The 12452-nt window shown below is 34.7% G+C and overlaps 3 protein-coding genes across 3 annotated transcripts; 1 reads left to right on the forward strand and 2 right to left on the reverse strand.

The window, feature by feature from the left end:
* Nucleotides 1-3309: 3309 nt before the first annotated feature.
* Nucleotides 3310-3978, forward strand: RO3G_05495 (uncharacterized protein; the record flags this gene model as incomplete). Its single annotated transcript, XM_067660085.1, has 1 exon — nucleotides 3310-3978. One exon carries the CDS (start codon nucleotides 3310-3312, stop codon nucleotides 3976-3978), a length of 669 nt encoding a protein of 222 aa, XP_067516186.1.
* A 976-nt stretch (nucleotides 3979-4954) lies between these two features.
* RO3G_05496 (uncharacterized protein) lies at nucleotides 4955-5725 on the reverse strand (the record flags this gene model as incomplete). The annotated part of the gene is made up of 3 exons (XM_067660086.1): nucleotides 4955-5010; nucleotides 5233-5279; nucleotides 5673-5725. The coding sequence occupies 3 exons, from the start codon at nucleotides 5723-5725 to the stop codon at nucleotides 4955-4957; spliced, it is 156 nt and encodes a 51-aa protein (XP_067516187.1).
* Nucleotides 5726-8314: 2589 nt separating this feature from the next.
* On the reverse strand, nucleotides 8315-8609 carry RO3G_05497 (uncharacterized protein; the record flags this gene model as incomplete). The annotated part of the gene is made up of 2 exons (XM_067660087.1): nucleotides 8315-8335; nucleotides 8388-8609. The coding sequence occupies 2 exons, from the start codon at nucleotides 8607-8609 to the stop codon at nucleotides 8315-8317; spliced, it is 243 nt and encodes an 80-aa protein (XP_067516188.1).
* Nucleotides 8610-12452: the final 3843 nt, after the last annotated feature.

Raw genomic sequence — 12452 nt, forward strand, 5'->3', positions numbered from 1 at the left:
CTTTTTTTCTTTTTCTTTTTCTTTTTCTTTTTTATTTACATAAATGGTAAAAAAGTCCCTCCCCATCGTGAAATGAGTTAAGACTGCGAAAAAACCCTCCATCGTCCCGCCCTCCAGCCGAAGCCTTTGGCCAGTTAGGTAGTTTTTATTAAAGAAAACCCTCCCGAAGTCAGGCAAAGAAATGCCTATCATCGCACCTTTCAACTTGCGCCTACGAGTGTTCAGATAGTTCTTTGAATGAAGAAAGAAAAAATGGAAACAGTGAATAGGAGCCTTTTTTATACTTTTTTTTCAGGAGAATTTCTGATGCTTCTTTTCAAATCATATTTTATTGGTCAATCATTATTACAATATGAACTTGTGATCATTCCTAACAACTACAGGCTATCCTCTTATACATAAACAAAGGGGACTGCCTATTAAAAAAATTATTGACAATGCCATAATTGGTATAGATTATAATATATAGAATAACTTGGGGGGAAAGAAGCAGGTTCTTTAAATCAAAATTTAAAACAATACAAGAATCCAGTACATGTGTCGTATTCCAACATACTTTAAACATGATTCATATTCAATTTATAAGAAATTAGAGTAGTGAATGCTTTACAAAGATTTATTACAGTCTTTTCTCTATTATTCGGTCATAACTAATTCCACTCCTTTAACTCAATGCAAGTTTTTAATATAACTCCGGATGCAATGCGACATAAAAACAAATCTACTTAAGAAATAATTATAAAACAGCCCACTTGCATAACCTGGAACAGATCTTTACATTAAAGTTTATTCACGATAGATCTTCAGTTATAATTAATTAAGCCTCCATGAAAAGAATATAAATACCAGATATTACAATATTAAATAAAAATATAGAATTTTTTCAGTCTCGTTGAATTTTAAAGTCTTTTTATTCTTACGAGTTAACACAACATGACTTGCAAAGCCTAAAATAATGGAGGCGCTACATCTAACCATGTTATATGGTACTTTTTTTAATTTGTTTATTCATATTCTGTTAATTAATTTGTGGTAATGATAGAACAACCACATTCAGCAAGGACGCTGAAACAGATTCTTAATCTATTGTATATGTATACTTAGAGCACAGCAATTTTAACTATTTTATTTTAAGCTCCTCAGATTTCACTGCATTCATTAGTATAGTGGCGAACTCTCAGAAGTTGAAGTTGTCTTTACTATTTTGTCACTTTTAGGCCAATAAAGTGTTTAGACCAAAGTGGCAAAGATTGACATACACAATATACGTAGAAAAAAAAAAAAGAATGCATCTACACAGCTTTTTTTAAGTATATCAAATATATACTGTATAAAACTGAATAAATATTGAGAGCAGAGTCGTCGTAAGGACTTCATGAATAATCCAGTACTTTTAAGACTAGACAGTTGTCTTTTGATGTGCAGATATATTCCAATAGATCTATAGGATACTGTGAGTGATTTGATTAGAATTAAGTGTTCTACGTTTATTACCTTGAGTGTTTCCATGCACTTGGTTCAAAAGCGTCAATTGAGCATTTTTTCCATTCGTGTCGCGGGATGTAATGGTATCATTTGCTCCCGATGACGTAGTATCAAATACTTTATCCACAAGCAACGTGTCATACAATTTGTTGACTATTTTTTGAATCAAACCCACTCTCACTTCCTGATGTTCCTGGCCTGGAGACTTTCTGGCGTATCCAATGACTGTGAAGTCATTTCTCTTGAGGTTCTTGACATATGCCTAGTACTTTGGCAGATGCTCCGTAATTGATAAATCAATGCCATTCAAATATTCATTTTTTAATGTCCATAATACTCGACATCGAACCTTTGAACCGATTTGATCCTTCAATACTTTTTGTTCCTGTTCTTGGTTCATATATAAAACTTTCTTGGTATTGCACCATTTTATGAAAGATAACAACGATTTCTCATCAAATATAGTTGTATATAACATAATCAAAGAAAAAATATCCCTGGACGAGACTTTCTTTTTTATGTAAAGTGATTCGTTCCATGACTCAGTTGGGACATACACTTGATTCAGAAACTGAACAATCTGAGCATCGTGCACTATTTAATAGTATTAATAACTAATATAACTTCCTTCTAATATAGTTTTATGACTATCGCAATTATCATGAGCAAGTAATGGTAGTTAAAAACTGAAAAAAAGTTTTGTGCACCAGTTTTGTCCGCTACTGTAGATAACTTTTTTCTTACTGTTAAAACACACATGTTGCTTTATAAACAATATTATTATTATTATTATCAATAACATTGCGTTTTATTAACGCTCAATTATCTGGTGTAGATGGTGGGGGGAAGCCAGGATCCGAGCCGTGAGGTGATGACGGCCATTAAGCGAGCGTAGCGAGTAGGTCGGCTAGTAAAAGTTTTACAGAAAGAAGCAGCCATTTTTTTTACATTGTGGTTTAAATTCATGTACAATTTTTGATCATTTTACAGTATATTATATATAGATTTGTAAAGGATCTGAACATGAGCATAATAAAAGTTTGATTTTTTTAATTGCAAAATCTGAAAAGCAACTTCGGTTAGTGCTAAGTCTTTTCTGATCACTGGCATCATGGTTCTTTCCGCTATTAATCACAACATTACTAGCTAGGCTAATAATCCTCCTGGTGCAGCTGAACCTCGCCATAATCCCAACAACACACCGTTTGAATTCAAAACATGGGCACAAACAGTTAAAAAATAAAAATGAAGTGCCTCATTTAGCAAATCAGAAAATAATAACGACGCTATCCTGGGAAGTCAAGTAGTTTTTCTTCAAGCTATTGATAAACACTCCATCGTTATTGTCGCTTCAGAATTTGAAGGCTTGAATTTTAAAGATAGAGGTCTTAACTTTGTTCTCAGAGACCAATTTCCTAAAGACATAAGCCTTAGAGAAAGAAACATTGGTAGAGCCCATCAGTACATTGAGCTTAATTTTGATAATGAAGAAGATAAGATGGAAGCATTAAATAAGGAGTTTTTGATTCTCGGTAGAAAAATCCAAGTACAAGTAACGACGGATAAAAACTCGAATGTGATCAGAATAGGAATCACCAATATTCCTTATGAAAAGGATGACAAGCTAAAGCCTTTGATGGCATAGTTACTTGAAAAGTATGGGAGCATCTTGGAAATAGTACTCTATCATACAGTGGATGGTCATTGGTTTAATGGCAGAGGATATGTTACTCTTATCAAGGATAAAACAAAAATTATGAGCCTCTTACACCTCAAATTCTATCTTGGGAACAACGTCACTACTTACATATTGTTTGGAACAATATGAAGCCCATTTGCAACCATTGCCATGTTGATGATCATACAAGAATGAATTGTCATGCTCTTCTCCGTAGAAGAAAATATTGCTTCATCTGTGAGAGCACTCAACATTTGAAATCCCAAGGCTCTGACGCCCCTTGGAATCGTAAGAGAAAACAAGTGGCAACTCATCGCTCTAGGGTGATGAGCACTAATGTAGAACAGATGAACACCGGACAAGAGACAGTCGAATTGAAAAGTCCTCAAGGAATGGATACGGAAATGTCAGAAGATAATAGTAAGCCCGGCGGTACATACGTAGTAGAAGATAAAGATGAACCCCAGGAGGCCATTTCTACTTTAGATTCAGTAGATGAAGAGAACATTGGCGGTAGTACCTTACCTACTCCAATCGATGAAGATTCAAGTCAGAAGAAAACGGGCAGAAAAGAAGCCGCCAAGAGGTTACTACACCCACTTGTCACATCTAATAGCCTCTCTATGAATATGCAGAAATGTAACAATTCGGAAGCATTTACACCTACCTCAGCTGCGGAAAGATCCAAGAAAAAATCAGCTTTTCCCGACAATAGCTTAGAAGTAGAAGAAGATGCATCATTTGAAGACGAATACGATGAAAGTAACTCTGCGGCAGGAGGATCATCACAGCCCTCCACTAAACTCAACTTATAATTATTATGAATAATCATAGTAATAAGATCATAAATATGAAGATAGTCTCAATTAATTACAGAACAATTTACAAAAATAACAATTTACAACAAACCGACAACTTTATTCGATATCTAAGACAACAGCAGCTAAACATATTATTATGTCAAGAAACAAATATACCTCTTCATTCATTCAATAAAATAACTCAATCACTCAACATGAAATTTCAAGCGCATCAGACACTGTGGACCAAGTACTGTGAAATCATTAATTTCAGTCAGTCCCAAAATATGGAACTAATTCAACAATCTGACGATCAAAGATTTTTACTTGTAAAAATCTCTTGGTCAGATGAATCTATACAACCTATATTTATACTAAACATCTATGCTCCAGCAAGCAATGCAGTCGACAGGAATGTCTTCTTCTCGAGCGTACTCTATCAACTAGACTCCCTGGATAGTTCAAACACTGTTATTCAAAATCTCTTCATGTCAGGGGACTTCAATTTCTCATTCGACAACAATACTTACTACAATGCAAGATGATTGAACGTCCCACGTCACTTTCTACAGTTTATACTTTCTCAGTTTGAGGACTGTATAAATTACGTACACAAAGCTTTTGCAGAAATAGATATCAATGGAGGAATGAACAGATCAAGCAGCTCCAAAGTCAAAGAAATCATATTTTTTGACGGTACTCCAATAACCCAACTCGTTTGAATAGCTTGCTTCCTAAAGTTGAAAATAAGCTTGCAAAGTTACAGACCGAAATAGCTGAAATGGATATGCTCAGAGTAGGTAAACGATGGATTGAAAACAATGAGGAATCAGCCGGATACGTTAAACAAACATTCCGAATCAAAAAATATCAAGTGAAATATCACCAAGATTGTTCATCTAGAAACTGACCTAGAATGCTTAGATATTAAAGCAAAGCTTGATGCGGCTTCCAGTTTTTATTCTACGCTTTACTCCGCAAAAACTATTGATCATGATCTCGAGTCAATGTTAAATACGATAGACAAACTGATACCACCAAACGATGCTAATTATATAGTCAGCAGCATTTCGTTTGATGACATTCTAGATGGATCGAGAAGAGCTCCTCATAAAAGTAACCCAGGTATGGATGGATTACCCTATGAGATCTTAAACTTGATCATTGCCCATCCTAGCTGCAAGTCTCTAGTACTAGAGGTTTACAATGACGCTTTTAATAAGGCGATTTTTCCAAAATCATAGCAACAAACTTGTTTGGTTCTCTTACACAAGGCTGGTGACCTCACAAAATTAAGTAACTGGTGTCCAATCTCACTGATTAATACAAATTGCAAAGTCTTCACAAGAATCATGAATAGCAGGATCATGGATACCTAATCCAAATTGATCAATTGTTTCTAATCAGACTTCATGCACAATAAGTTTATAGGAGATTATGGCCTTGCTTGTCGGTTGATTATGGAGGATGCCTCTAAATCAAGTCAATGTTAGAAAGTTTAGGAGTCATGTTGGATCAAGCAAAAGTCTATGATCGTATTCATCCCGAATATTTGTACAAAGTACTAAAATGACTTGGTTTTCCCGATAAATTCATCAAGCGTACCCATGAACTTTTCTTTGGCAATTCAACTTCAGTCAACGTGAACGGATCCTTGTCTGACAGCATACAACAATTGCGCGGACTACGTCAAGGAGACTCAATTTCACCTATGCTTTTCAATCTTCATAAAACTCCAAAGTAGTTTCATCTTCCAATTCATATTTGTTGAAGCATCTGTTTCATCTCTTTAGATATGTCAGGAAGCGGCTTGACGTTGCATGTACGAACTTCCTTCAGTTCATCTTTTGTAAAGAGTTTCTTCCAAATATTGTCTCTTGGATCAATTATTAGCGAATGCACTGGGTGCTCATGAGGCGATTCTTTCACCAAAAGCAGCATTTGACCCTCTACGTATCTACTGCTGGCGAGCTTCCGTTTATCTTTTTCTCTGAAATTTCTCAGGTATCTGATAATATTCTGTTTTTCAACATAAGACAATGCATTGCTTGTTTTATCACTTGTTGAACGTGGACTTTTTATGCTAGAAGGTGAAAAGACGCATTGTTGTTCTGCAGAAGAACGTGCTTCTTATGCAGTTGTTGCAATTTTTGCATTTGTTTTGAATATCTTTCTTTTTTCACGCAATCGTGGGGCCAGCAGCTCCCACTGATCACGAAGGTCACTTCCAATACTAACGTTTGATAACTTGGCACAAGCTTTAAATCAAGCTTTTCAGTCGCTTTGTAATCTTCTGGTATCGTAATGCCATTGTGTTGTTTCAATCTTAATTCTTCTGACTCTTTTACAAAGGTGCTCCAAGTAACGTTTTGATTTGTTTCTACAATTGTAGACAGCGTTGCGCATATCTCTGAGACAACGAAATAAAAAAGGGGTGTAATAATGAGAATGATGAGATTTAATTTGCAAATATAAATAAAGCGATATTGCCCTCTATATTCTTTGTATGTTGTGACATTTTTTTATTCTTCATTATTTGATGAGATGATATGTATCTATGAAAGCTATTCTTATAAATAAATTCAACTGATAAACGTTATATGGAAGTTGATCCTACGAGGGCTAATTCGCACTGAATTAAAAATATTGATGGAGCTGTAGAAACTGATTTGACTAAAATTAGCTGTGTTTAGTGACAAACACCACTGTATGTAAATGATTTATTGCTTTCTTGGGACTTTTTGTTTTTCCCATTCAAATGTTGAAAAGTTTCACGTTTCAAGGTATTCTTCGGTTAAGTTATTGACTAGTCTGTAACGGACGTTTTATTAAAGACGTACCTAATTGAGTTCGTCTTGACATATGTGAAGAAAAACATGAAGCATACAAGACTTATCAAGGCCTTTAGAGCCAACCCTGTTTTTTTTTTTTTTTATTGAATACAGAAGTTTTAGAATTATTATGAGACTGAAATGTTTCATTATATTTGTTTACAGTGCACAAACAAATGTTGCCAACAACTTTTTTAGAAAATTGTTTCAATTTTATTTAATGATACGAGAAACCATAAAAGAACGGTGTACGTCAGTTTTATCACTCTCAGTCTCAGCATTCATAATCCGAAATAAATCACAAGATACACAGCAGCTTGTAATTTTTTTTTGAGGATGATGATAGCAAGAATCCTACGAAGGTAAAGAGTATGATTGCTTTTGAAATGAAAGGAAAGTTTGTGGAAGAAAACCAGGCAATTCTCCGTTTGATTGGTATTAATTACGACACCATATCTACTGTCTAATATTTATTTCCCTTTTGTTTCCATTTTTTTTTTCTTTACTGGGATCTGGGGGAAGTTTGATCAAGCTAGAGTTGGCTGCAGACATTGCGAAAGCATCTCGAGTTAGATGAGGTGAGATCAAACTTGCAAAGTTCTTCGTGGAGGGATTGGCTGCGGATGTTATCTTTACTGGGTTTCTCGGGTCAGATAAACCATGGGCAGGCTTGTTGTTGGGATCTGGAGTTTGAGAATAGATTTGCCTCCGCCTTGTCGTTGGTTATTCCTGTGATTAAGCGAGGCATCCAGATCAAACATTAATTTAATCAAAATAAAAAAAAGAAATTCTTTTACATATCTTCTGTTATTGTTTTTATATATCATTGCTGAAGATAAGAGCTGACGATTCCATGCATTACAATGTCTCTACTACCACTAGGTTTTTATTGTTCTTTTTCTATCATTTACTATTTCGATCCAAGAAAACTGTTGTTAGTTTGGCTGATCCCTTCATAGCGTCAATCTTTTATTGTGTATTATAACAACACATGAAAGAGATTCAATTAGCAAAAAAAAAAATATGTATCGTTGAATGCAGCACAATAACTTTTAGAATTTGACAACCGGCGATGGCCACATAGCTACCGGTCACTTCTACATTTAATTAAAATTAGCATCGAAAAACATTGCTGATTTTGTCAGAGGGATAAGTTTTATTATATTGCAATCCACTATTACTACTACTAAATCATTGGCTCAAAGGCCAAAAATCTATCGAAAAATAAAACGGAATGCCTGATCCAGCCCTGACAATCCTCAATACTCACTTGACTTGCAGCTTCAATAATTTTAGCACTCAAATTAACATTCACACCAAGACAATTTCTCTTTACTCCTCTCTTTTTATTCCAGTTTTGACTTTTGACCAAAATAATTCAATTGGATTGAGAAACGGCAAGTACGGAGGCAAGTAAACAGTTTTATATCCACGATTCTTAATTAGATCTTGAACATCGGAAACCTTATGAATAGAGGCTTTATCCAGTATAATATGGTGGCCTTTCATTCTCCTGTTCATCAAGTAAACCCATCAGACCGCTGATCAATTGCAGGAAAAGTGTTTGCTATATGTGTCAATTCTCGCATTTACCTCTGCTACGTCAAGTGCCCCATTATTGTCTCTCTTTCTCTCTTCTCTTTTGTTAAAAGCATTTTTCTTTTGAACAATCTTCGGCTTACGCAAAGTCAAGTCAATAATCCCCAATCCGCAGATGGCTTCGATAACTGTAATGGGAATGCCTCTGTTTGAAAGTGAGACGGTTTTAGCAGAGACACCTTGCCTAGACCTTCCAAATTTTTGTCTAAGATGCATGTTGAATCCTGCCTCATCAATGAAAACATACTTAATTTGGCAATCCATTTCCTTATCGCCCATCCATTACAGCAATTTATCTCTTCTTTGACTTAAAGTACTCTCAGATGCTCTAGCAGCTATAATTTTTTCCAGCTTTTTAAGAGTAAGAGAAGCATGTTGAACGAGATGCTTATGGAGGCCAAAAAGACAGATTGATTGTATATCAGGAAACCGGAGAGTAATGCAACTCCTGCCTCCCACAAAACAGCGGTAGCGGCAGTGTCATAATAATTGCAAAGAAAATCTGTGTGTTTTGCTTCAAGCTTCCTGCCGTTTCCTTTCAGACGCGACAGCTTTTTGGTGCTAGGTAAACGTTTTTCTTCATCATCCTTGTATGATTTCACATAATGTTGTGCTGTTCTTACAAAATACCTACGGATAGTCATGCTTGTCTTGCGGACAGTCCTTGTTCTATAACAAGGTCAACCAACCCTTGTATATGAACTGAAGTGTAAGTGCGAAATGGGCCTTCAATATTTTTAGTAGTCGCAGTCTTGGTTGTTGATTTAGACACACTTTTTACTTTCTGGATTGCAGTTGTTGACTCCTATTGAACAATCACGACTGTTTCCTATGCAGTTTTACGAAAAGTTCTGTAACTTTCTAAATCCATGAGTCTCTTTAAGACTGGTTTGGAATTATTTTACAGGCTTCTTTTCTTCTATACCTGGTTGACATTCGTGTCATTTCAAGACAGTAGTTTCGTACAATCCGCTTAGTGTTCTTTTCCTACTTTAGGAAAAATTGTGTAGGCTGATTTTTTTTTTTTTTTTTTTTTTTGAATTTAACGTATCCTTGACAACGGAAAAGTACCCGAGCCAAATTATGCAACAAGAATCAAATAATGTTGCCCAAATGCTGAGAATAAAGTCAAGGGTGACATATGACTTTTGACGTATGAGAATAAACCAGCATCAGCCGGCACAGATTGGATCAATGTTAGAGTCAATTTGCGTCTTTTTAAGCAGTCATTGGCATATGAGCTTAAAGCTTATTTTGATATTACAAAATATTAGATCATATTCTGGGAATATCAGGGCGTGCACTTGAATTGTATTATCTCTGGAAAATAAAGTGGTACAAGATGTCATCTATTTGTTTGTATTTCTTAAGCAAGTGTCATTTGATTCATAAACTGTTTATATTAACACATTTTATTTTATTTTTTCTCATAGTCCCCACACCATACATCAAGGGCTCGGGTAATAGTACATCAAAGGAAACAAATTACAGTTTGTTTGAGCACAACCCGGTAACGTATATGAAAGTGATTCTCTATGTTGAGAATAAATGAATTCATTTGTTGTACAAGCGGGTTTAGTTTAATATTGCACATAAGTTTGAGAAAAAAAAAAATGAAGGAAAAAAACAACAGCCATAAACTGTGTCAACAAAAAAAAAACCAAGCAAATTGTCTCAAGTATTCGCACTGATGAATTATGTTTATGAAATGAGCAATCTAGAGTGACTTGTAGTAAAAATTGTTTACTTTAAAATAATTTTTTTTCAAACTGTAACTTTAAGGCATATAATAATTTAGTTTAGTAAGGAAATAATTGGACTGGCCCTAGAAAATTAAAAGGCTGATGCCCCTTTAAATAATGGAAATTAAGAAATCAATATTGCACAATATGTTTGTTTTATTATGTTTAGAGAAAAGATCAAATCGGGCTAAATTTTTGAAAAATCAATGAATTATAATAACAAAACTAAAAATATTGATTGATTTAACAAAGTCTCTATGCTACTACAATTAAAAAAAAGACTAACATCAAATTGTCTAACTCAACAAATATTAAATATGTGATTTATTCTTCTTATTACAATATGAGTGGTTAGTGTATCATCTGTAGAGCTTCTGGATGTAGATAAAAGGTAGAAATTTACTCATATTTTTTTTTTAAAAAAAACGAAAGAGAGAGGAATAAAATAACTAACTTAAAGTGTGTGTAAGTGGCAGCTGATATGTATAATATTATTCTTCATATTTATACCTGTAATAGCTATGTAATGGATTATAATATCACATCTTGGTCTTCCTGATTTCAATCGAAGCTTTTTCACACCTTATTAATACTTTTTTTTTTTTTTTTTTTTTTTTTTGGCTATATTTGCTTCATTGTATATTTTGGTTCTTTCCTTGGGTCCAGAAGCCATGATATTTAGAGTTTTCTTTGTTGTTCAATAGGAGCATAATTGTCACACTTTCATAAATGAGCACTTGTTCAATATGTTTTAAACACGTTCGCACTTTTTTGAATTCTCTTTTCAATATTTTTTAATTTGATTATTTGAGCAATGGACGTTGTCAATAGTATCTTTAAATGAAGATGGTTGCGAAATCATATATGATGTGAATTATATTAAAGCTATGAACATCATAGATGAGGAAGGTGATCACTATGTCCTGAAACGATCAGTTAATTCCGAGTCTTACCTTGAAAGGAATTCAAGCTTATCAATTTTCATCACAAAATTAACGAACGAGATGAGGGTATTCTTTATTTAAGTCAAATGTAAGAAGAATTAGTAAAAAAATAAGCTTAATTTTAGTTGGCGCGCAAAGCAAAAAAATCTTTATGCGCAAAAAAATAAAGATTATTTATTTATAAAGTCCCATTTGAGCGTGAGGTGTTTATCATATCTGTTCGCCCGGACTAGTTCAATATGAAGTAAAGTAAAGTGAGACTAGAAAAACCCTTCAGGATCAAGGGTAAAAAGGTCAGTAGAACAGTATCTAGAGCACGGTATCATCCTTAATGCTTAAAAAGCCAATTTAGAAGTAGCTGACTATGTGGAAGTCTGGTACAAGTGTCTATAAAATAGTAAAGATGATCCAGTTTAAATAGGATTGAACATATGGTTGGCCAACGAAGGATCCAAGGAGTAACTGCGCAACTTGAACGAGGAATTTTTGTTGGTAGGAGATTTGAAGGATCTTCAATAGTATTTGGCATTTGTAGCCTTTTTTTTTTATTTGTAGAAGGAGGATTTTATTCAGGTGCCGCAAGGTGTACACCATTATAAGCGTTAAATAAAGTATAATTTGGGGGAGGGCTTGTTATCCTATTTTGTAAACCGTACTAAGTTTGATTACGGCAACGAAACCTGAGGCAGAGAACAGAGCGGAAAACTTATGGATTAGCCTTTAGTGAACGACTTGTTTGCTTTGTGAATCTTGAAGGTTTGGCCTAGTGGTTTTTGCTACTACTCCCTGAGGCCAAAATTGATGGGTTTTCAAAAATAAATTACCAGTGAAGTTGCCATAGAGAGAGCAGCACAGAAGCTATGATATTCAAATAGGCCACAGAGAATGAATGATCGAGTTTAATGCCAAAGGAAGAAGGGAATCAAATGAGAGTATGTCAACTTGGCAGGGTCAATGAAAAGCGAGAAGCAATTGTTTGCCAGATTTCATGTCTGAAGGGACAAGATCAGACAAAGAATTTCTCAGAATCGACACTGCCACCATATATAAAACCAGAATCTGGAAATCAGGTTGAGATTCGCTGGTGAAGATGCTCCTTGCGGGGCATTTTGTAATAATTGAATTTCTAGAGAAACGTGTGAGTTCTGCGCGGGATAGATGTCTTCCAAAAACTTTGTAGCTGGTTGTGCGTCTGATTCGGATGGAGGGAACAAAAAAAATTTGGGGCGCAAAAAATAAATCGGATACGCAAACCAACTGGAAAAAAACAAATATCTCTTTAGGCGGTGATTTCAATAACCTTTCACAAAGAGAAAAAAAAGTCACCATTAAGAAATCTTATTAAAAGAAGCTAGACATGCAAGATTATTGTC

The sequence above is a fragment of the Rhizopus delemar genome, genomic scaffold (genome assembly GCF_000149305.1).
Source record: "Rhizopus delemar RA 99-880 supercont3.3 genomic scaffold, whole genome shotgun sequence".
NCBI classification, from domain to species: Eukaryota; Fungi; Mucoromycota; class Mucoromycetes; order Mucorales; family Rhizopodaceae; genus Rhizopus; species Rhizopus delemar.